Source organism: Penicillium vulpinum (assembly GCF_028829585.1).
Source record: "Penicillium vulpinum strain IBT 29486 chromosome Unknown utg000003l_segment0_segment0, whole genome shotgun sequence".
In the NCBI taxonomy this organism is placed as follows: domain Eukaryota; kingdom Fungi; phylum Ascomycota; class Eurotiomycetes; order Eurotiales; family Aspergillaceae; genus Penicillium; species Penicillium vulpinum.
In genome coordinates this window covers 3,553,757-3,574,850 of record NW_026643243.1, presented here as the reverse complement: position 1 = coordinate 3,574,850, position 21,094 = coordinate 3,553,757, and the positions used below count along the sequence as shown (strand labels likewise).

Genomic DNA, 21,094 nt, shown 5'->3' with positions numbered 1-21,094 from the left:
ATATACAATATACTTCTATATATTCTTGGATATATAAGCGCAGCCGACAACCGCAATATACAGATACAATACAAATACAAATACCCGTGAGGAGAACATCAACGGGGCTTCCCGAGTTCAGTCCTGTTTACCGAAGCGGGTGTGGTCGGGGGTTTATTTGACTTCGAGAATTATATTAAAATGGGTTTCTTTACTATGAAAGGAAATATTGAACGTCCAAATGGCCTAATGGCCTAATGGCCTAATGACCTAGTGGTCGTCTAATGGTCTAATGGTTTCATAGTTTCATAGGTTATAAAAAGAACATCTGAAACGAAAAGGACAAAAAAGACATTCCCATTCCCAATGATCGCAACAACCTGTGAGAATAAGGAATGCCAACTTTTTTGCCCCTCGTTCATACGGATATCCAACCCGAAGGTTTCCAAGTGTGTTACCGTTTAATGTTTCGCCCTACATCAGACTAGTGGACTAAGGGATTCTTACTCCTTTCGATTGGCAAGAAACGGGGCCAATTCATACATGTTATCGCATATTTACTTTTAGCCTTTTTCGCATTTATTAGAGAAGTGTCTTATAAATCAATAGAAGATAACTAGAGAGAGGACACATAGCACAGGGTGTTATAAGGGTAAATTCCTGGTTCACGCAGTTCAAGTTCACGTACTTTGTAGTTCCTCTTATTGGATCTTCAGTTTCACAGATGCATGGAAGGTCCATTTATGCATCCCAATGGAGCAATAGGGAGCAAGCCATCAGGCTCCGGGGTGTATATTATTGTATTACGCCCTTTTCTTTTTCTTTTTTTCGGCTTTCTTTTCTTTTTTTTTTTGTACAGTTTCGCCCCATATTACTAGACAGATCAATTCCAATCTCGATCCCAACTTCACAAATCACATACTGTGGCAAAAAAAATAAAATAAGAATGTTACAGTGTCCGTCAGCAGTGTAAGCAGTGTCCTGCAAATGACCTGCATGTTATACTCAACCTGGACAAGTGTAATTCTTCATCAGCCGGAGAGGGGAAAATACCGTCCCCTTGCGCCATTCGGCTTATTCTCCAGTCTGAGACAAGGGGAAATATTACCCATTGTCTGCCTTGATCTGCGTAGATCAGTCGGATCCGAAAATCTTCCTCTAATGAGAAGTTCCATTGTGTATCTGTAAAGAATAGTCCCAAATACAATATCCAAAACATCTATACCCAAAACACCCAAAATACCCCCCAAATAGTACTGTACATATACCCTTTTACCCAAAATGCCAACCCAAAACGACATTGCCAAATATCTCCGCACCCTCCATCAACCCGGCAACCCCCTAATCCTAACAAATGTCTACGACCCCACAACAGCCTCAATAATCGCCTCACTACCAAAAGCACCCGCCATCGCAACAGCATCCTACGCGATCGCCGCAACGATCGGCGTCGATGATAACGCCCTAACAAAAACCCAAAATCTGACCGCGATAGCCGCGATCGCCGCTTCCGTCCGCGCTATTAACCCTGCCAAACCACTGACTGTCGATCTGCAAGATGGGTACGGCGATGTATCTGAGCTTGCAGATACCATCAGCCAGGTGATCACCTTGGGTGCTGTGGGGTGTAATCTCGAAGACATGGACGCGACTGGCGTGCTGCGGTCGGTGGATGAGGCTGCGGCCCGGGTTCGGGTTGTGGTTCAGGCAGCCGCCGCAGCTGGGGTTCCAGATTTTGTGGTCAATGCTAGGACGGATGTATTGCTGACAGCGAATGGGACTATTGAGGAGGCTATTGAGCGCGGGAAGGCGTTTTTGGAGGCTGGTGCTACTACGGTTTTTGTTTGGGGTGGGCCTAGTGGGAGGGGTGTTTCGAGTGGAGAGGTTCAAAGATTGGTTGATGCCCTAGGGGGCATGGTTAATGTGAAAATGAATTTGAGAGAGGGCTTTCTGGGGGTGAAGGAGATTCGGGCGTTGGGTGTTGCGAGGGTTAGTGTCGGGCCGGAGTTGTGGAGGGCTGCTATGAAAGCGTTTAGTGAACAGGCTGAGCAGGTGCTGGCTTTGTGAGTACATATGTAGCTATGCTTGTTCAGATAAACCCATGAATATATTATGTTTGATTCATACGTTAGGCATTCAAACCCCTTGACAGAGTCATGCAGCCCAGAAGTAAACTGTCAGCCCTTAATTCGATACAAACTCATTAATCGATTCCGACTGCACGTGCTATAGGAATTCTGATATATCACGGCCCTGTATCATTAATTCCGGCTACAGATCCCATTTATGCATGAATTCCCATAACAGCAGTGTGCATCGACAACGCAAGGCCCCCCATCTTCGATGCAAGATGGCCAGTCAGGATCCGTCGATCGACATCTGGTGGCGGCGCAGTAGCCCGAGCAGCATTGGTTGTTCGGGGTGCCGAACTCACAGGATGCTAGCATTATTTAGAGGAACATTCAATGTTGTGGTTAGATGGGGTCTCTCAATTCTTACAGTAGACTCCTGCGCAGGTGGGTGTTGGGACACAAGTTGTGATAGTCGTGGAGGGCGAGGCAAAGGTTGCTGTTGTGCATATTTCGGTGACGGCACAGGCAGGGCCACTGCCGCATCCTCCTGCTGGACAAGCTGCTGCTTCTGTTTGAAAGGATGTTTGTTAGTTGTGTAGTTTAGGATATATGTTGGTTGAAATACATACGGCTCAGGGCGAGATGAGCGAGCACAAGAATAAAAGCCTTGTAGAGATGCATTTTCTTGGCCTATATATTTAGGTCCTAGTTAGTTGCGAACAAAATGTGATCGGTTACTTGATAAAATTGGGAGTAAAGCACTTCTATCACTGTTTATATATACTGCACACCAAGATACGCATATGCCTAAAGCATCAAATTTTGAGCAAAAACACGACCAGATGACTTAATACGAAGCGATCTACAATATTTGATAATAATGTTTCAAACCCAGACCATTCGCGCTACCACAGACTTGCCATCTCTACTCGCCGTCGATGTTCTCCTGCTTCACATGAATACGAGGGCTAACACGAGCAGTTTGATAAACTCGAATTCAATTGGATTTTATGTGACACAATTATTCATGTTCAGAATTATGCTTTATTGGCTTTTTGTGGGGTGTATAGCAACGTGATCAACTATGATGTTGCTGGATAAAATTGCCGACTGGTAGAAGGATCCCTTGCAATTGATTTCTTCGCCTCAGATCTAGGAGAATAAATCTCAAGTCACATGCCAGTATATATTAGATGATACCAATTTTGAAAATAGACCATGTAAAGAATAAATAGACAGCGCGAATTTTTCACTCTATGTGCACTTACCAATGTCAATCCAGCCCAGATTTTCAGCTTGGCCACTCACAATATAGCAGGGGATTCTGACTGGTCATATTCCCAGGATATATGTGGCGTAAGAGATATTCTAGGACAGTGAGCTTTTTTATCATGAACATCATTCATAGCTTTGTTGAAATGTGTCGATCCTTCTCGATTCTAACACAAACTTTTCAAATGAATCCAGTTGCCCCCAATCAATTAAATCCAAGTCAACGCTTGGTGTTAACCTTCCCTTTTCAGCAAGCCATCTGATATCCTCAGGGGCAATTTAAATTAGTAGAGCTGGCGGCTAATGTGCATTAGACTAACGCATATAGTTATGGACCTCTCATAATTCACACGATTTTGCACTTTTGGATTCCTAATACTACCCCTGTCCTCATTCTTTACACATTACAACCATATCATTTTTGCATAAAACAATCAGAAGATTCAAAAATGCATGGACTGTGACGATGTATCACATATAAATGGTTGGAACGCATCTTCGAAGAAAGCACCCTATGGGCCATCGGTGATTTTATCCTGAAGCATCGAAGAGGAGTTCCACTGAAACAGTGTGATCCAGATACCGGGTACTTCAATATATGGCGGCTCTGTAATCATCCTGTTTCCTGGGCCTGAAGCGACAATGTTCCTGAAGAAAAGGGCTGCAACGAAGTCACAGTGATGAAGTAGACTCAGTCACCGACTGCCAAGCTAAGCACGTAGGCCGGCAGTTATTCTACAAATTGATTAGAGATTGTCAACTAAACATCTACCTTGGACCAGGACTCTAGTCCATTCAAGCTCTGATGTGATGACCTTCGGCCCTCGAATATACTCCTGGATGCAGATTTGCAAACTTTCGGGGTCATAAATTGGGAGTTCACCTATGCAGCACCGGCCAAGTGCTCGTCTGCGCCGCCATGATGGCTGCTACTCGAACAACCAGAGAACTGGCCAGGTGGTATTGAGCCCTGGCCAAATGTTTATGATCAACGTGTAAATATCTTTTTAAACGTCTTTATTGAGCGAGAGGACGTTCTCATACAGTCTAGCCGAGTGGAAGAAAAAGAAGGGCTCTCTAGGTCGATGAGGGATAGCTTGTGAAGCAGAGATTTCGAGGTCAGCAAGAAAGAGTTTCGCCTTCGACGCTGTTTACTGGCAAAAGATTGATGATCGTTTCTGGAAGAGAGACTGGGAAGAGATACTCAACCTTCTCGATGAAACAGAGAAACAGAATATGGAAGTTCTTGTCAAAAGGAAGATGCAAGAAATTCAGAAAAGAGTCCTGGCATGGGGCCCTATTGAGTGACAGGCGTTTTTAGAAGTCAGTACCTCCTGATCTTATAATAATATAGTTCATGTCCAGATCCTACCAATCATATACCTTCTTTATGAGAATTATATACAAAAGATCGCTAAACGATGTAGAGAATGTGCAACCCCTCCAGGGCTGCGGCCCCAAGCCCTTTAGGGACTGGGGGCGCGAAGGCAGTTGGGCTTTGCGACCGAAACCCCAACCCATATCTCATTTCTCATATCACTCCCAGTACCATCAAATCAGTGTCAGTCCCAAAGCCTGCCTTCATTCGGCCTTCATGGCTCTCCCTAAGACAGAGTGAGTGATCTCCAACATAGGCATCTATATGCGAAATTCAATGCAGGCATTATCGAGCGTCAACAGGCAAATACTGTAAAGCTAACAAAAGCCAGCTTCCCCGCAGTCCGCGCCTGCATTTTTGACATGGACGGTCTCCTCATCAACTCGGAAGACATAGTCGCTCAATTCACGAAGAACCTTCTTAAAAAAGTATGGCCGGCCTCTTTTGACTCCGTCAATCCGCGCACAGCTCATGGGCGTCGCAGACTCAACAAAAGGCGAGTTATTCCACAACTGGGCCAAATTGCCAATCTCCCGCGAGCAGTTCGCCCTTGAATCAAGCGAAGCAATGCGACTGCTTTTTCCAAATTGCATGCCGCTACCTGGTGCGAAGAAGATTCTAACGGATCTGAGTTGTGCACGAAGTGCTGCTTCTGGGGATGTGATTCAGCTGGCTTTGGCATCCAGTACCAAGACGCATAGTTACAAATTGAAAACTTCTAGGCTAGAATCGAAACGATTGCTTAGTTTCTTCCCGCCCGATAGAAAAATCTTACTTGATGACCCCCGAGTTCGACAGGGTCGAGGGAAGCCAGCGCCTGATATTTACTTGGTCGCGTTGCAGGTTCTGAACTCCGGGTTGGAACCTGGTGAGAGTCCCATCCTCCCTAGCGAATGTTTGGTCTTTGAGGATAGCATTGCGGGGGTAGAGGCTGGAAGACGAGCTGGGATGAGAGTTGTTTGGGTACCGCATCCAGATGTGGCAGCCGAGTATCAACCGAGGTACAAGGATATCCTAGCAGGGAGGTCCGGGAGATTTCAGGTCGGAGACAACTGGCAGCTAGGAGAGGTTGATGATGGCTGGGCTGAAAGTATACCGAGTTTGGAGGAATTTGATTATGAGAAGTACGGCCTCAATGTGCGGTCTTAACTTATGTCAATGTGGCAGTTCCGATTCCAATTGGCACTTATAGAACACCTATAATATGATTTTACATATAAAAAGAGGAAGAGGAAGAGATGGGCTCATCAGCGAGCCCAAAAGCAACGATCTCGTCAAAGTGTTCTATCCTCAAGCTCTTCACGTCTCGATCCTCCTTGGTAATCTCCTTTCCTCAGAACAACAGGTAACTCTAAGAGAAGTGGAAGCTTTTTGAGTCTTTTCCATGGCCATTAGCAACTTGCACTTTATCGAATGAGATGATTTATATTTCTTTTCAACGTATATAGACTTGACGCGGGGTACCTGTGCACATGTATGTACTCAGGCAGTAGCCTGCAGTCTCGCACTGTCTAGCATGAGGTCTGAGTATACTGTATTTTCCTTTAGTTACAGTGAATAGTGGGTGGCCTAAGGCTATAAGGCGAGGACCTTGTAGTCAGACAGGTCTCCACCCCCTTCTCTCTTGCTCTCTCTTCCCATCCGCTCCTATTCATAGTGTGCACTCATGCTTTAGATAGGCTGCTCCGGACAAAAACTGCTCGGATGTGCTGTGGAATATATCTAAGCAAATGCACCACTATCATGTTTCCAATTCTTCCCCGGCCTTAGAATTCGCCGCCGTCCCATTTTCAGTTTTTCACCTAGCACCTGCCACCTCGGTTGTTCATCACCCTCCTTGTATTTCTCTGCCAATTTTCTTGCTCGTTTCTGTGCTCTTTTACGACTTCTCTCCTCCCGCCACTCAATGCCGTACTCGTAGATATCATCCCACTTGTATCCGTACAAGAACGCCAGTGTCACAATCACAATTGTTAATGGAATAGCAATTTCCCAGAATATCGTTTGGTCGAAGTTGGTATCTCGAATATCCGTCGTGTTCATCCCCATGAAACTGGTGCAGAAAGACCTGCAAAAGTGACATCAGTAACTGCTACTTAGAGCCACAAGCCCAGGCTAGTCAGGAAAGGGGCAAAAGAAAGCTCACAGAGGTAAGAAGAATGCGGTAACGAATGTAAAAACCCGAATGGCTTTTCCGTGTCCTTCCTCCATTATTTCGATATGCTGCTTGATACGATCGCGATAGTACCCAACACCCCTGAGGAGATTTCCAGACTGCATGATTTGGACGTCCAGTCGAGTTTGCTCCTTCTCGATAAAGTCATGCTCAACTTCATACAGCGTTCGACGTGCCTTGGTCGTGACCCTGAATGAATTTGGATCTAACACACGGTCGTAGTTGGCCAGCGCGGTGCGCTGTTGCCACATAACATTCCTGATGGCAGAAACGTCGTCTTCCAGGCCATAAAGCTCGAGAAATAGCCGGCGCTGTGGGTTTGTGGTTGTTTTATTGGCGATCTTCATCATGCGGCGGTTGTACATCTGAATGAGGTTTGTCTTTTTTCCGTTAACGTGGGTGTTGAGATTGGAAAGTATGATAGTCATTAGGAACTCAGGGCCAATGGATGTCAATTTGACACTGCCGGTTTGGCTGGTAGTTGTGCTGAGGAGGACAAGGTCCCGCCGAGCTTGTTTCAGACGAGAGGTTGCTTCTCTCATGCTACAGGATTGAGTGTCGATGACATCGCTTAGGCTATAGCTGAAAGAGCCAGGTGTACCATTGGAATCACCATAGGTATTTGAATATCGAGAACCTGTGCGGGCGCTGGAATTGGCTCGAGAATATGATGAGTACTGTGAAGGGTTATGTGAACTTTCATGGCGAGGAAAGTGACGTTTCAAGGTCAAAACACGGCCAGAAAAGCCTGATCTCGAAAGGTAGTGTGCCAATGAGATGCTGGAGAGAAGGAATTCCTCGAATCCCCGGACCAGAATACTCGGTAGGAAAGGCAGTCTGCTTGTAACGTCCTGATCAATTCCATTATTGCCAGCATATTGGACAGAGAACTGAAGATCCATAACACATCGCTGGAGACTTTCAAGGTATTGAACAAACTCACGCAGTCTGGACAACCTATCAGACAGCGAGTCTAGAACCTTCCTTCTTTTTCCAAACATCGTCACTTTCACCCAAACGGTACATGGATCATCATAAAAACGTTTTGACTTGTCGCAGCTCCGACACTGACTATGTTTCTCGTGTAGGTGATCTAGCGCCTTTTGAAGGTTATTGTAGCGGGTACCTCCTTCACAATCGACGCAACTCAGTGCTCCCTCCTCAGTATTCCCCAGCACATCAGTGACGGCAAAGCTGCTTAGCATTTTGCTATTGACAATATACTCCGCAGATTCATGGGATAACTTATAATGAATCTCGATACACTGCATCTCTCATGTTAGTAGTTGCGTGCATCATCGCTCCAAGTAAGGACTAAATTGCTCACCCTCAATATTCGATCCAGAGAACCCCAAAGCTTCTTCCAACACCTATGTACAACTTCCATGTCGGCTGGAACAAAGGTTTGGGCAATAGCTTTGGACAAGCTCAAAAGCGGACGAAGATTATCCCTTACGATGCCATCCCATGCAATCCGATGACGTGCGGCTTCCATATCGTGGCTCCCCTCGAGTATGGTATGGAATATTTCACCCTTAGCACCATCAGGGCATCCCCCAGTCCCGTCAGGTCTGTCTTTCCCAGTTTCGGGTAGCTGGGTTGGGGAACTCATCAGATAAGGATGCCGACGCTCGAGCTCTTGCAGTGTACATTCGAATCCGCGCCGATAGAGGTATTTATGGATTCTCTGTCGCTTCCTTCCCATGGCTTTGTCAACTTGGTTCAAGAGATGGTACACCTTGACATGCGATTGACCATCACTTGCACGAGTAGTGCTGTATGAAACCACATTCCATGTGAAGAATGGATGGGTTACCAATGGCTCACTAGCAGATGGTGGAGGGTCGAGGGAACCTATGCTCTCGACGGGAATGGTGTCCTCGCTTTCGCAAACTCGGATATCATCAGCAAAATGAACGCCTCGTTCTCGGTTGCTCCCGGCTTTTGTAAAGCTAGGTGCCTTAGGCTTTGAAGGTTTTGAACTAAATGAACTGTTTGTTCCGACAGGCTTCTCTGCCGTTGTTTGTTGCGCCCGATCTGCCACTTCGGCGCCAGAACCTTCAGTTTCCGAAGCAGAATCAATAATGTAATGCTTAGAATGAAGAACATTCTGCACATCATTCACGACCTTGCCTGTGCTATCGTTTCCACGTTTGAATAGTCTCTGGTTGCTCCGATGCGTTTTCACCGTTCTGATCTCATCATCGGAGTCATCTGACTCGTCTGAGTATGCCCCATTTCGAATCAATAGCAGTTGAAGGCTTACAAGGTCTTCGCGCTCCATCAGATCTACCCATCGCTCAGGGGTGAGCAAATCGTGATCTTCTGTGAGAAGTTTGAAGTTGGCGTTGGTTGTTTTCTCGTTTGGTAGCCTGGCTATGTTTGAAGCGTGTTTCATGAATTCCTGTGACACAATTAGCATCCCGCAACTGATATTGCTGGTGCGCCGCAAATTGATAATAACAATAATAAAGGTACCCACAAAGTATGGTAGCGGTAACTCGATGACAAGATAGAAATATCTAGAATCGGGATCAACAATTCTGATGGCGCAAGGCTGTCTCGCATTGGACTTCTTATCAATCGTCACACTAGATGCAAGTAGATCTGAGATAGAGATATCCCCACATGTTACGATTGTGTCTATTCCTATGTCAGCAATCTTCCTACCCCATCAGAGGGACTGAGAAATACACAGACCCGATCCAAGTAGCAGGCACCACAAGTATGTCACGCAAAGTTCGTCTCCTGAATCAGCACCAATAAAAGAAGACCGTGTGCTACTGGTGGAGATGTCCCAATCAATTATCCCATGGTCCCTATAGGTGTGATATCGGATCGGCACGGCAGCGTTAGATGTTGTCTGACCCGGAACAAGCTGAGACCTCTTCTTCATCGTGAAGAACGGCACATTTATAAACGTGACAGACTGTCCATTCCATACTCCATGGTTGTCTCTGTAATCATAACGATTGATATACTCCCGAGGTGCTCCCTCCACCGAAGAAAGACCAGGGGGATGCCGACGATCGCGGAGCAGCGCAAGCGCAACTGATTTCAAGCTGGAGTCAACGTGTGGACAGTGAAGGACCAGATCCTACACCAAATGATCAGCAATTTACACCAATATAATAGATAAATACCCTGAGGCTACCAACTTCAAAAATCTGTAAATCTGAGGCTGCTTGCTGCAAGTGCCTGAATGACTTCCCCTCAGCACAAAATAATATAATATAGAACAGAACCCCCCAGACTGCACTTACAGCCACCGCATCTGCACAAATTCATTCTTCTTAGGTGCATCTCCATCATAACAAACCAGAGTAATCATGCTATCGTCAACATCCTCGGCATAATGATCCGCTGCACGGATCACTAAATACTCCGTCTTCGAGCCACGAGCTAGCGCGCTTCTGGCTTGCATCCACGGTCGGGCCATTGGATGGTTCACGTCCGTCCACTGTTCTCCGTTGGTAGACCGAAGAGATACCGTTACAGACAGGCTTCTCAAGGGGTCTTCCACATTCTTAGGGGGAGCATAACTATTTCTGACACGCTCTGGAGATTGACCCGCCCATGAAGGCCGACCAGGAAGAGGCACGTCTGGATAGTAGTCAGGCGAATTATTTGAGAATGTTCGACGCCTTATCCTTGGATTGCTACTTGCTGTATTTCTTGCTCTTCTGTCTGGAGGATCCAAGAAGCTGTACTCTGGGTCGGTACTTTCGGAGGGCGTGTAGAGCTCGTCAGACGAGTCAACTTCATCATCACTGCTGTCGGGACCTGGATTCTCGTGGTCGTCGATTGTAATGGGAGGATCTCTCTGCCTTCGGACAGGTCTTCTCTGCCTTGGGGTATATTCTCTCTCCCGTGTTGCACTGCGACTGGGCTTTAACTCATCTGTATGGTACTGCACACGCGCCCGGCGATCCTCATAGTCTTCGTATTCAATGCCTGTTTCCGATGTTGTACTGCGACTGGGCTTTAACTCATCTGGATACTGCACATCCGCCCAGGCAGGATCATAATCTTCGTTTTCAATGCCTGTTTCCGATGCGACATGCACACCAGATTGGTCTCCAGAAGAACCTTCATCGTCGGAGAAGGAATGGTACGATGCATGAGGGCTTGTCGATTCTATTGAAACCGAGCTTGTCATGGCGGTTTGTTGATGTAAAATGGGAGTGGAAATAGTTTAGGTGACGATCGGGCAGATGAGGGGCACAGCGTCTTTCTTTCTGCGATGGAGCTACAACGCCAATAAGAAACGAGCTAAGCGCGACAGTAAGACTAAGATGAGCTAGCAATAACTAGGAGCTTCTCGATCTAGTTAGCGGTAGATCTATAGCGCTGAGTATCATCTGATTACTTGGAATACTCGGTGAGGAGAAACCGAGTTCAATGACTGTTTATTATTATTGTTCTCTGATCAAAATCCAAACGATGGCGAAGAACGACTTCATTGGAAGATGATATTTCGTCAGAGAGCAAGCAGCAAAGCAAAAGGACACCATAAACGACAGTCAGGAAGGTAGGATCAAAAAAAGAAGCAATACAATAATTAAATCTATGAGACAATGAGGAAGGAAACATTAAAAAGAACAGGCATAACTAAAACTAAATCCTAAACCAGACACCAGCATCAGGAGTCTCCCTAAAACAAACCCAGACCCTATCGTGAACCCATCCATACCCAAGATAATCCCTAGTCCAACCCTCTATCTATTCCCATGGATGTAGTTCCTCATCTGATCGTGTCTCGGTAATGTCATCCGCAAGCATTTAACAAAAGAAAATGGGGTTGCAAGGGGGAGACATGTTGAAACAAAACAATAAATCGCGGATTTGGAAACACGATCAGACCGTCCGACTCCTTCCAGTGCGCTGGTTTCCCATCAATATAAATACAAATAAGAAAAATGCATGAAAAACAAAGGAAATAAGAAATCAATCGAGAGGCATAGATGTATTCTCTCGTGGGAATCAAGGGGCTTATGCAATGAAGTTATTAAACAAAGGAAATAATGGAAGAATTCAAAGCTGCTGCGAAACACTTGTGTGAATCATACAGCAGTGGACCATGAGTGGTCGCCTCGGGGCTTCATTTCGTAGTTCTCCGGCTCGGTGCTGGTAGGCCGACGAATGGTAGAATTGGGGAAGTACATGTGCGGCGGCATCGATGTCGGGTACGCGGGGCCAGTGGGTTCAGGGTAGGTGAAGTCGTTGGCCGATCCAGGTGATGGCATACTACCGTGAGACGGCGAGGCCCATCCAAGACTAGTCATATGTGGACTGCCATTCACGCTATTGGGGCGGTGGTCACTGTTGGCTGGGGGCTCAAGGGGTTGAGGCGGGGCGTAGGGATGCGAGGTCATGGATGGCCGGGTGTGGGGCGCACTGCCGTAGCTGGACAGCGAAGGAGAGGTCGCAGTCGGGGAAGCCCGGGGGCTACCTTGAGGGAAATCCCCACGCACATGAGGCGGGATAGGACCGGTACCCATGTAGTAGTCGCCAGCAGATCGGTGCATGTTCAGCGGCGGGAGCTCACCACCAGGTGACATGGACGGGTGGTGCGCGGGTGACGGTGTAGAATGAATGGAACCGTGTTCAGAAAACATTCCTTCACCGGGGCGTCCACGATCCTTATTTTGCCTTAACTGTGCCTCGGTTTCAGCAGCAGCTTCTTCAATAGTCCCAGTGTGGTGATTCTGGTGCCGTGTCAATGTCGTACGACGCGTGAATGTCTTCTGACAGTTGGCGTACGGGCATTTGTAGGGTCGCTTGCCGGAGTGAATGCGGCGATGTCTGGCCAAAGAAGACGAGTCGCTAAAGGGCTGAAGATTTCAACTGTTAGATCTAGCCAGAACAAAAAAAAAAGGACGAGAGATACACACCTTGCCACATCTCTCACACATATGAGGCTTCTCTCCGGTGTGTACACGGGAGTGTACTGTCAAAGCTGAGCGTTGAATGAACTGCTTTCCACACCCTGGCCACTCGCAAGCGTGTGGTCTAACTCCGGTATGAATACGCTCTAATAGATTATCAGTGACTACATTTCCTAAATTTCTGATTTCTGGAGAATACATACCATGTCGAGCAAGGTCGCTGCGCCGTGCGAACCCCTTGTTGCAGGTTGAGCAGTGGAAGGTCTTTGGTGGTGGTTCAATTCCTGCTCTTCCTTGTGAGACAGGTTCCTGCTGCATCTGGGGATCGCCAGCGTATCCTGCGGGGGCATAGGCCATGTTTCGAGGGGTTGAACCCGTGGGCTGTGCATAATAGAAGGTATCGGCAAGTCCGGTATCCATCTGCATAGGCGGGGGACCATGAGGAGGGTATGCGTTGACAGGGTTGTCCGAGCCACCTGATTCGCTTTTCATCGTGGGCGAAGCTCCGGTGTGTAACTGTGAACTTTGCTGAAAGTACTGTTGTTGTAACTGCGCTTCGGCGGCGGCAGCGGCTGCAGCGGAGTTTTTCCTATTCAGGATGGTTGTGAAGTCCATGACCCGACCCAGCAAGTAGCCAAGGGACTGCGGTCAAGGACTGCTTTCGAAGACGTCCTTCGGCAGACCTTTCACGGCTAGTATATCCACGAAGTCCGATGGCTGTTGGATTCAAAGTCCTTTACGCGCAAGGTCTGGTTGAGATGAAGGGTGGCGATTGTTGAAAGATTTCGCAAATAGCAAGCTCTATCAAGTCATAATATAGTCAGGACTAATTTTCGGCACAATGAATCGAGAGCAAAAACTCGAAGACGCAGCTGGACCTTAAAACCAGAAACTCACCCTGTGTGAACCTGTATGACACTGTTCTGCCTTGAACAATCCCTCGGCGAAGAATGGAACGGGGTAAATTCTCCACTTTTCTGCAGTGGAATGCAAGGTTGCGTAAGAGTTTCGATGGCTCGATTTCTGCCAAAAAAAAAAGCCCAAGCTCCGTTCAGAGGATAATGTTGTGGTCGGCTAAAGGCGGAACGCGTGATCGTTTGTCGGTGAAGGCGGATAGGTCTCCTATCCCTGTAAAAGTTCCTATACAGCAAAAAAAAATCGATCAGCATGAAACGAAATATCAGGATGGTTGCAATTCCGACTCATTTCCACATTGCTTGGCCTATAAGCTCGTGATCTTTCTCTTGTGCACCGCGGCCCTCGGTGAAGGAGACCAGTTAAACGCTAAGTTCCAAGAAAACAGAAGAAAAACACTGCAAGACCAGCACGGGCAAAATTGTCCGTGTACAAGAAACCCAAGATACAGCGCCGGGGAAGGTTGGGCAGCCAAGGCGAAATAGGCGAGATGCGTCATCACTGGCAAATCGCGGTGAAGGTAAGGAGTGAAGCGAAAACACACCTTTCAAAGGAAGCTCTAGGTATCTGCAAGAGATAAGTATAGAGAAGAGTCGAGATGTTCGAGGGAATTAGGAATTCGCGCAAACTGGAAGGGGGTAAAAGGTAGACAAAGAGATCAGAAAAGATTTGTAGATGAAAAAAAGAAGAAAGGAAAGCGAAGGGTTAAAAAGTAGATGAGAAAGGGGGGGGGGGGAGAGGAGAAATAGGGAATATTATGTTATTACATATATTTTAAGTGATTTAGTTGATTTAGGTGATTTAGGTGATTTAGGTGTGGTAGGTGCCACTGTCTGCATCTTTGTACATCATTTGTTTTTTTTTTACTTCTTTTATGGTATTCTGTTATTCTATTCTGTTATTTTAGTATTTAGTATTCAGTATTTAGTATTTAGTTAGTATTTCGATTTCTTTTTTTTTTTTCACTTTTTGTATATTGCACTTATAATATGTAATATACCGCCATTCTCATGATCTCAACCTAACATACCACTCCTATATCACCCTAAACTCAACTCCCCTTTCCATTTCTAGAAGGGCTAGTTCTCCTAGACCCAGCGAAGCCCGCTAGAAGGAAACCTGGCAGAAGGATCCACAACGTGCACTTCCCCGAAAATGGATACAAAAGGCCGATCCGAACCTGAATTTCCCTTATTGTTCTCGATATAGCCTCCTGAAATTTCTCTTATATACCCTTTGACGCAAGGTTATTCCCCAGACCATGACCCAAATTAAGGATACGATCGGACTAAGAAACTAATGTATGAAGGCGTTAATAAAGTCCCATACAGTATGAAAGGGGGGCCCGAACTACGACCCCTGAAGCCAAAAAAGAAAATACATGCATTTCCCTTCTGCCGGATTTTGCGATAAAAACACAGAAAAAAAAAAAACAAAAAGTCAAAAAGAAAAACAAAAAAGACCTCGGTGATCAACGATGACATGCAGGTTTCGCATGGTGCGACACACATTGGGTGATATACTTATTTTTATACGATTTTTTGGAGATTACCTCGATAGTTCTATCCCGACTATTGTTAGCTGAATACATTCGTAAAATGGAGATTTACCTTCTAGAAGTATTCCGCTAGCACAATGGTAACCTGTACTCCCTGCCTCGGCATATATGGGTTACACTGTTGGTAGGACGAACTCACTTCGACTTTCCCATTCTCACCCTTCCCTTTCTTCTCTTTCTTTACCTGGACTTTGACGATCCGGTAGTGGATCCCATCCGGTGTGCATCGGTAATTACACACCCATCTCGTTCGCCCCTTTTCCCTTCCGGGGGGGCACTAAAAGGCACCGGCTGGCTTCAGCCTCTGGGAACCCACTCCACTGCCACAGAAGACGGCACGGATGACTCCGCCAAGCCTTCTCCTGACCTTCCAGAAGGCCACCAGAAGGATTTTGGAACATCCGTAGAACCCGTCGAACCCGTAGAAGAAAAGGGAAAAAAAAAAGTCATGCGTGCCCCCCCCCCCCCCATCCTGCGCACGGTTCGGAGCCTTACCAGGAGATCCTCCCTGAGCCTGTGCACTATACCCTTCACATCGAGGGATTAATGTAGAAAAAAAAAAAAAAAAAAAAAAACCAGCAAACTGTATCTATTACGACAATGCCTAGGCGCGAAATAAAACAAAAACATAAAACATAAAACATAAAAAAAAGGGGGGTTGGGCACCAGGATGACTGGTCCGGTCATATCCTGCCCAGATGTCCTTTCAAGGCTATTCCTCTCTCATTATTGGTATACTATCCTCTCACGCCCATGCTCACTCGCACACACACCTACCGTTCTCAGCCCCTCACCAAGCTAAAACACACCCCTGACAATTGTGACGAAAGTGACGACACCCATCATCCTGCATACTGCACTTGCCAGGTTTGGTCAACCCGGATGTTGCGGGGAGTTGCGGAGATTATCTCCCTCCTACAATATTTCCAATATTCTGGAAAAAAAAATACCATGTAGATCCGTGTAAATTCGAATAAACAAAATGAGAAAATAATGTCAGGGATTGAACCAATGAATGGGAAGGTGATTTATTTTAGTTTACCGTTGGCTGTTTTCCTTGATTTTGATGGGAAACGGAAAATCGAACTAACGTGGGCCGGCGCATATTGGATGGCTCAACACGGGGCGATTCCCACATGGTTGTGGCTGAGACGTGTCTTGGTGTATCATGTCCACGCTAGTCTCCATATTTCTATTAGTAGAACAATCTTCCTTCATCCTGTAGGCCCCTGGGATGGAGCATGTCCTGGACATGTGTCAATTTTGGTGTGTTTTAGGGTTGCAAGGTTGGTTTCTGACAAATTAGGTGGAATGCTCCGTTTCCATAGTGGGAATTTCTACCTTGGAGCATCGGATACGCCCTATTATGTTGTACAACCTACAATCTAGATATATATTATGGGAGAAAAAATATATATATCCACAAAATCCAGGAACAGCCGCTAGAGCTATGGCCAAATGGCCCATTTTTCTGTGTCTTCTAGTATCGCACATTCCACTCTGATGTCACATTTCTCCTGGGGAAATTGAGCATTGGCCCACTGATGTGCCTAAGTCATCACACCAGGGTAAATAGTGCAGATAAATCAACACTAGCTCGTCTCGGCCTGCTGCCTGAGACTAACTGCAGAAAATCTGCTAATATCCCTAGCACTCAATTATGCTCCGTACCAAACCGGTGGCGTAGAAGCCCATGCAGATGACCCTCAAGCATTGCATTGCACTATGCTCCGGGCTCCACCGGGAGGCGACTCGGTATGTACGGAGTACCTAAAGGAAACATTTCCTAGATTATATACATCATGTGGTCTGGATAGGGAAGGTGCCTGGAGACATGGACCACCTTTCGATCAATATGTCCGTACACATGTCTGTCCCACCCCCTTCCCCTCGGTAATACGAGCAATGTAGACTGAAACCGCACGTCTTTAAATCCCCAATCCCCAATATTATTCTAGTCTTGACTGCTTTCTGAAGACTCAAGACTGCGCATCTGGTTCTTTTTGATGGAACTTGATCCAGGTTGATCACTGTCAATATGCAGTCTCCATCTTCCACTCTCCCCAAATATCAAGTTGCTCGGGATCACCCTGCTTACTGCTTACGGATTACTGCTGGCTGCTTACTCCACTTCGTCTCACGTCCGTTATATTGTACATAGTATCTCGATCGACATTCAATGCCGATCGATCTTCAGGGGTTCCATAGGATCTTCGCTGGGTAACGGTATACCCTTACAGCGTACTCCGCGCTCCGTACTAGGATGTTGCTACTAGTGGTTATTGTCTCCGATAGACGATGGTTAGGCTGTACCCCGTATGTGCGCGGAGTTGAGGTGTACATCCGTGGGAGACTTTTCAGTTGTTTCTCAACTTTGTCGCTCTCGGTGTATAATATGTTTATGGCATCTTGGGTGTTCAGTCTAGATCTAACATCATAGTTGTGTTTAACCTTAGGTATCAACAAGCTTGACCAAGGTTGAGGAGGTTGTAAATATATATGAGCAGAGAAGGGAACAAGCCACAATTTACTCCGTACATAGAATCGCAAACCACATGTTTGACACCCATATATAAGAGACCATATCCCCGGCATATGCAAGGGGTCCAGGTAGTCTATATCGGTTCCATGGTACGGCATAATATCGGTGAGCTTTGGCCCTTTCTTACTTTTGCCATGGTAGATGGGCGGGTCCTACCCACCTGTTCCCCTTCCCTGGCTCTAGCTTTATCTCTTATATTTAAACTGCTAGATCCTCGCTAAATCCCTATTGAAAAAGACTCAAGCAGATTAGAGAGAGCGCAAATGGCTCAACCCGTCTATGTTACAACGGCCGAGACCGAGCAGCCTAGTACTTGAGAAGAATCTTCAACAGCTACAATTCTGCAGCGTAAAGAGGTAATCCCAAAATCCATCCATGTCACATTATTCAACTCATTAGACTAGATAGAACGTATACCCCTCATCTATAAACAAAACCAAAACTCCATGCAAAGTGGCATTCCTTTACCCATGCGCCTGAATGTGGGCTTATTGATCCAGCAATCCGCCGGGGCCCGGATACAATGTAAAGGAGCCCTGTACACGAGCTGTACATGTACAAGGCAAGCAAAAAAAAATTTACCTCTTTCGCCATGACAGCTCCAAGACTTGATCGCCATTAGTCTCATCGCGCATGACATACCACTGAGTGACATGGTCCTTCGGCTCGTGAACGGCATCCACCAGCTGGAAGCTCCTCTTGTTTTCATCCTTGCGGCGGAGCGGACCCAATTCGTGCAGGTAAGATTCCTCATTGGCGCCATTGTGCGGCTCCCATGTCACCTCCATGGTGGGGTCGTCCTTGTCTGGGTCGGCGTGATACTTGATGACCGAGAAGCCGTTCGTCAAGATCCAGCCGTCGCCAAAGTGCCATTTGCGGAGGAGGCAGCTGTCGCCGCATAACTCGGAAATCACCGCTAGCTTCGGCATGTCGGCGTGGAACCAGGACTTCCAGTGGTGTACTGTGAGCGGGGGCTCGCGGCCGGACTCGAAGAATCCTGAGGCGTCGCGCATCAGGTCCAACTGCCGCAGACGGTGATCTACCGTTAGCCGGGTGTGGGTGTAACGATAGACGCAGATGGCGATGCGGCGATCGCCTGTGAAATCCATCGCAGAACACTTGTCGTACACGTTGGTCATTTCGGTCAACAGAGGTTTCGATAAGAAGACGCCCGCGCCTCCAAATCCGATCATTCCGAATGTCGCAATCTGCGGGATAGACTCTGACAATCCGCCAATATACATGGGGGTGGTGTGGTCGTATTCAGCGAGCGCATCCACTAGTCTGGGCATCGACAGGAAGAATGTGTCATCATCGATGATACAACCCCATTGGGTTGTTTCCCGGGCGTTTTTCTCTAAAAGAGGGATAAGTGCGAAGTATCGGTTGAGATAGTTATCCTCCGACACTGTGATGTGGAGGTTGATCCCCAGAGAGTCAGCCTTGGCCATGACATCCTGGAATCCGTTGCCTGATTCATCTGGTTCAATCAGTGCGAAAATACGACTGCGTGAGTATCCAGCCCAGTGAGCGAAGGCATTCAGAGACTCATTTAATCTCTCGATACTGGTCGCAACTCCGAAATCGATGTGTGACGCGTCCGCCAATTTCGGCGGTTGGGGGACCCGCAAGGACACTGGTGTGGAAATTGAGCACCCATCCGCCGCCCCCTCGTTGCCCTTCGGCACTTTCAAGAACGGCTCATCAAGCCACTGAGTATAGGGCACTGGCTCGTCCGTCATATCGACTATGATTTCTCGACGGGTATATTGGGCGACTTTGACAACGTTCAGGGTTGCCAATTTATCGTAATCGAGATTGCACGAGATATCGGGGGCCAAAGTGATGTTGGCAACTGTCTCCATTGGCAGTTTCACTGGCTCAACTGAGGGCCATAGTACAGCAGCAAATCCTATCACGAACAAGAAGACAACCCCAAACCGCAGCACCTTTTTCCAAGCCCATGATGCCCCTGGAAGAGACCCATCCCGGGCACTGAATAGCATATTTTGTGTTGTGAAATCGTGTCGGGCTCTACCGCATTGCGGGGATAAAAATTTGGTCTAGAGCACAATCAAAGGCCCAAGGCGGATGAAAGTATCGTATATAGATGCTCAGGTAGTTTGGAGAATGGAAAATGGTAGAAGAGGAGGAGAAAGAAAGAGAAAAGAACGGGAATATAGGGTTAAGAGACGATCGGGGTTCCATGGGATGAAAATGGGCAGGGCCAGTTCCCTAAGGGGTCTGAGAGAAGATCAATGACGTGAAGGGTCCATTCGGTGGAGGTCACGTGCCACTCGTATACAGTGTAAGTTTCGGTTTTAGTCCCCACTGTACCTTGCATTGAACATTATATTCAGGTACGAGCTGACATACAAAGGGACAACATGAGTTCTACGAAACCCATCTATTCTAATACCATCTAAAATACTGATTTCTAACTCTCAAAACAGTGTACAAAGAACAAAGTACAGAGTACAACCCTGTCAATGCCAAGACTTCCTAAGCAATGCTCCCGTCTTTTACTCGTTGATGATTCCTCCCGTCCCCACATCCGCGCGTCCTCTAATTGCTGTGCTACTCTCCGGCTTTAACAGCCAAGACACGACGGAGTATGGAGTGATGTCCGGATAAGAAGGCATTGTCGTATCCGATAAGATTTCGCATTTGTGACATGGCCGTTTAGGGCCATCACAGCTTGGTTCATCTACTCACAGTTCCCACTACTCTTTCGCTGCCTTGATTGAAGATCATTGATATTCAAGCCTCTTATTACTCCGTACTTTCCTCGTGAAAACCTTTTGAGATACAGAGTACATTGTCAATGTGTACTCCGTATGTATAGTAAGTACTTCGTACAAAGTACATCATATGGGGCCGAGCTGGCCAGCCCCCAACGCCAATGCCAAATGAGGCTTACCCCGTCACCGTGCCAAGCACCCACCAACCATAGGTATGTACTTGGTGCTGGCCCCAGCAAAAGCCAGATCTAGAAATTATGTATTCTTTGTGTGACTTGCTCATACAAAAGATACTTCGGCACGCCTAGGATACTATGGGTTTTCCCAATCCTCGAACCAGCTAAAGAAAAAGAAAGAGTACTAAATTATGAGACAAATCTAACTCACTTAGCCCGATGTTTAGATGAGTTCTAAATCTCTGATCTGGAGAGATAATATTCAAAAAAAAAATAAAATTATAAGTACTCCGTAGGAACTTGCTATTGCCAGATAGTTCATTTTTTCAGTCTGCTTGATATTTCCTGCTAGTGCAGTAAATGAAAGAGACCTCCTTTACACCATCTACATCAGCGT

The 21,094-nt window shown here is 46.7% G+C and overlaps 7 protein-coding genes across 7 annotated transcripts; 3 read left to right on the top strand and 4 right to left on the bottom strand.

Annotated features, from left to right (window-relative positions):
* Window positions 1-1,260: 1,260 nt before the first annotated feature.
* Window positions 1,261-2,046, top strand: N7479_006396 (isocitrate lyase/PEP mutase family protein; the record flags this gene model as incomplete). The annotated part of the gene is made up of 1 exon (XM_057254090.1): window positions 1,261-2,046. One exon carries the CDS (start codon window positions 1,261-1,263, stop codon window positions 2,044-2,046), a length of 786 nt encoding a protein of 261 aa, XP_057107952.1.
* A 217-nt stretch (window positions 2,047-2,263) lies between these two features.
* N7479_006395 (uncharacterized protein) lies at window positions 2,264-2,732 on the bottom strand (the record flags this gene model as incomplete). The annotated part of the gene is made up of 3 exons (XM_057254089.1): window positions 2,264-2,419; window positions 2,479-2,585; window positions 2,681-2,732. The coding sequence occupies 3 exons, from the start codon at window positions 2,730-2,732 to the stop codon at window positions 2,264-2,266; spliced, it is 315 nt and encodes a 104-aa protein (XP_057107951.1).
* Window positions 2,733-4,208: 1,476 nt separating this feature from the next.
* On the top strand, window positions 4,209-4,631 carry N7479_006394 (phosphotransferase family protein; the record flags this gene model as incomplete). The annotated part of the gene is given in 3 exon segments (XM_057254088.1): window positions 4,209-4,318; window positions 4,349-4,404; window positions 4,420-4,631. The coding sequence occupies 3 exon segments, from the start codon at window positions 4,209-4,211 to the stop codon at window positions 4,629-4,631; spliced, it is 378 nt and encodes a 125-aa protein (XP_057107950.1).
* A 286-nt stretch (window positions 4,632-4,917) lies between these two features.
* On the top strand, window positions 4,918-5,850 carry N7479_006393 (putative HAD superfamily hydrolase; the record flags this gene model as incomplete). Its single annotated transcript, XM_057254087.1, has 3 exons — window positions 4,918-4,937; window positions 4,958-5,096; window positions 5,131-5,850. The coding sequence occupies 3 exons, from the start codon at window positions 4,918-4,920 to the stop codon at window positions 5,848-5,850; spliced, it is 879 nt and encodes a 292-aa protein (XP_057107949.1).
* Window positions 5,851-6,423: 573 nt separating this feature from the next.
* Window positions 6,424-11,036, bottom strand: N7479_006392 (Mg2+ transporter protein CorA-like/Zinc transport protein ZntB; the record flags this gene model as incomplete). The annotated part of the gene is made up of 6 exons (XM_057254086.1): window positions 6,424-6,769; window positions 6,848-8,142; window positions 8,205-9,281; window positions 9,360-9,520; window positions 9,578-9,974; window positions 10,197-11,036. The coding sequence occupies 6 exons, from the start codon at window positions 11,034-11,036 to the stop codon at window positions 6,424-6,426; spliced, it is 4,116 nt and encodes a 1,371-aa protein (XP_057107948.1).
* A 904-nt stretch (window positions 11,037-11,940) lies between these two features.
* On the bottom strand, window positions 11,941-13,380 carry N7479_006391 (putative C2H2 finger domain protein; the record flags this gene model as incomplete). Its single annotated transcript, XM_057254085.1, has 3 exons — window positions 11,941-12,711; window positions 12,772-12,911; window positions 12,969-13,380. 3 exons carry the CDS (start codon window positions 13,378-13,380, stop codon window positions 11,941-11,943), a joined length of 1,323 nt encoding a protein of 440 aa, XP_057107947.1.
* A 4,978-nt stretch (window positions 13,381-18,358) lies between these two features.
* Window positions 18,359-19,786, bottom strand: N7479_006390 (glycosyltransferase family 31 protein; the record flags this gene model as incomplete). The annotated part of the gene is made up of 1 exon (XM_057254084.1): window positions 18,359-19,786. One exon carries the CDS (start codon window positions 19,784-19,786, stop codon window positions 18,359-18,361), a length of 1,428 nt encoding a protein of 475 aa, XP_057107946.1.
* Between the last annotated feature and the right edge of the window lie 1,308 nt (window positions 19,787-21,094).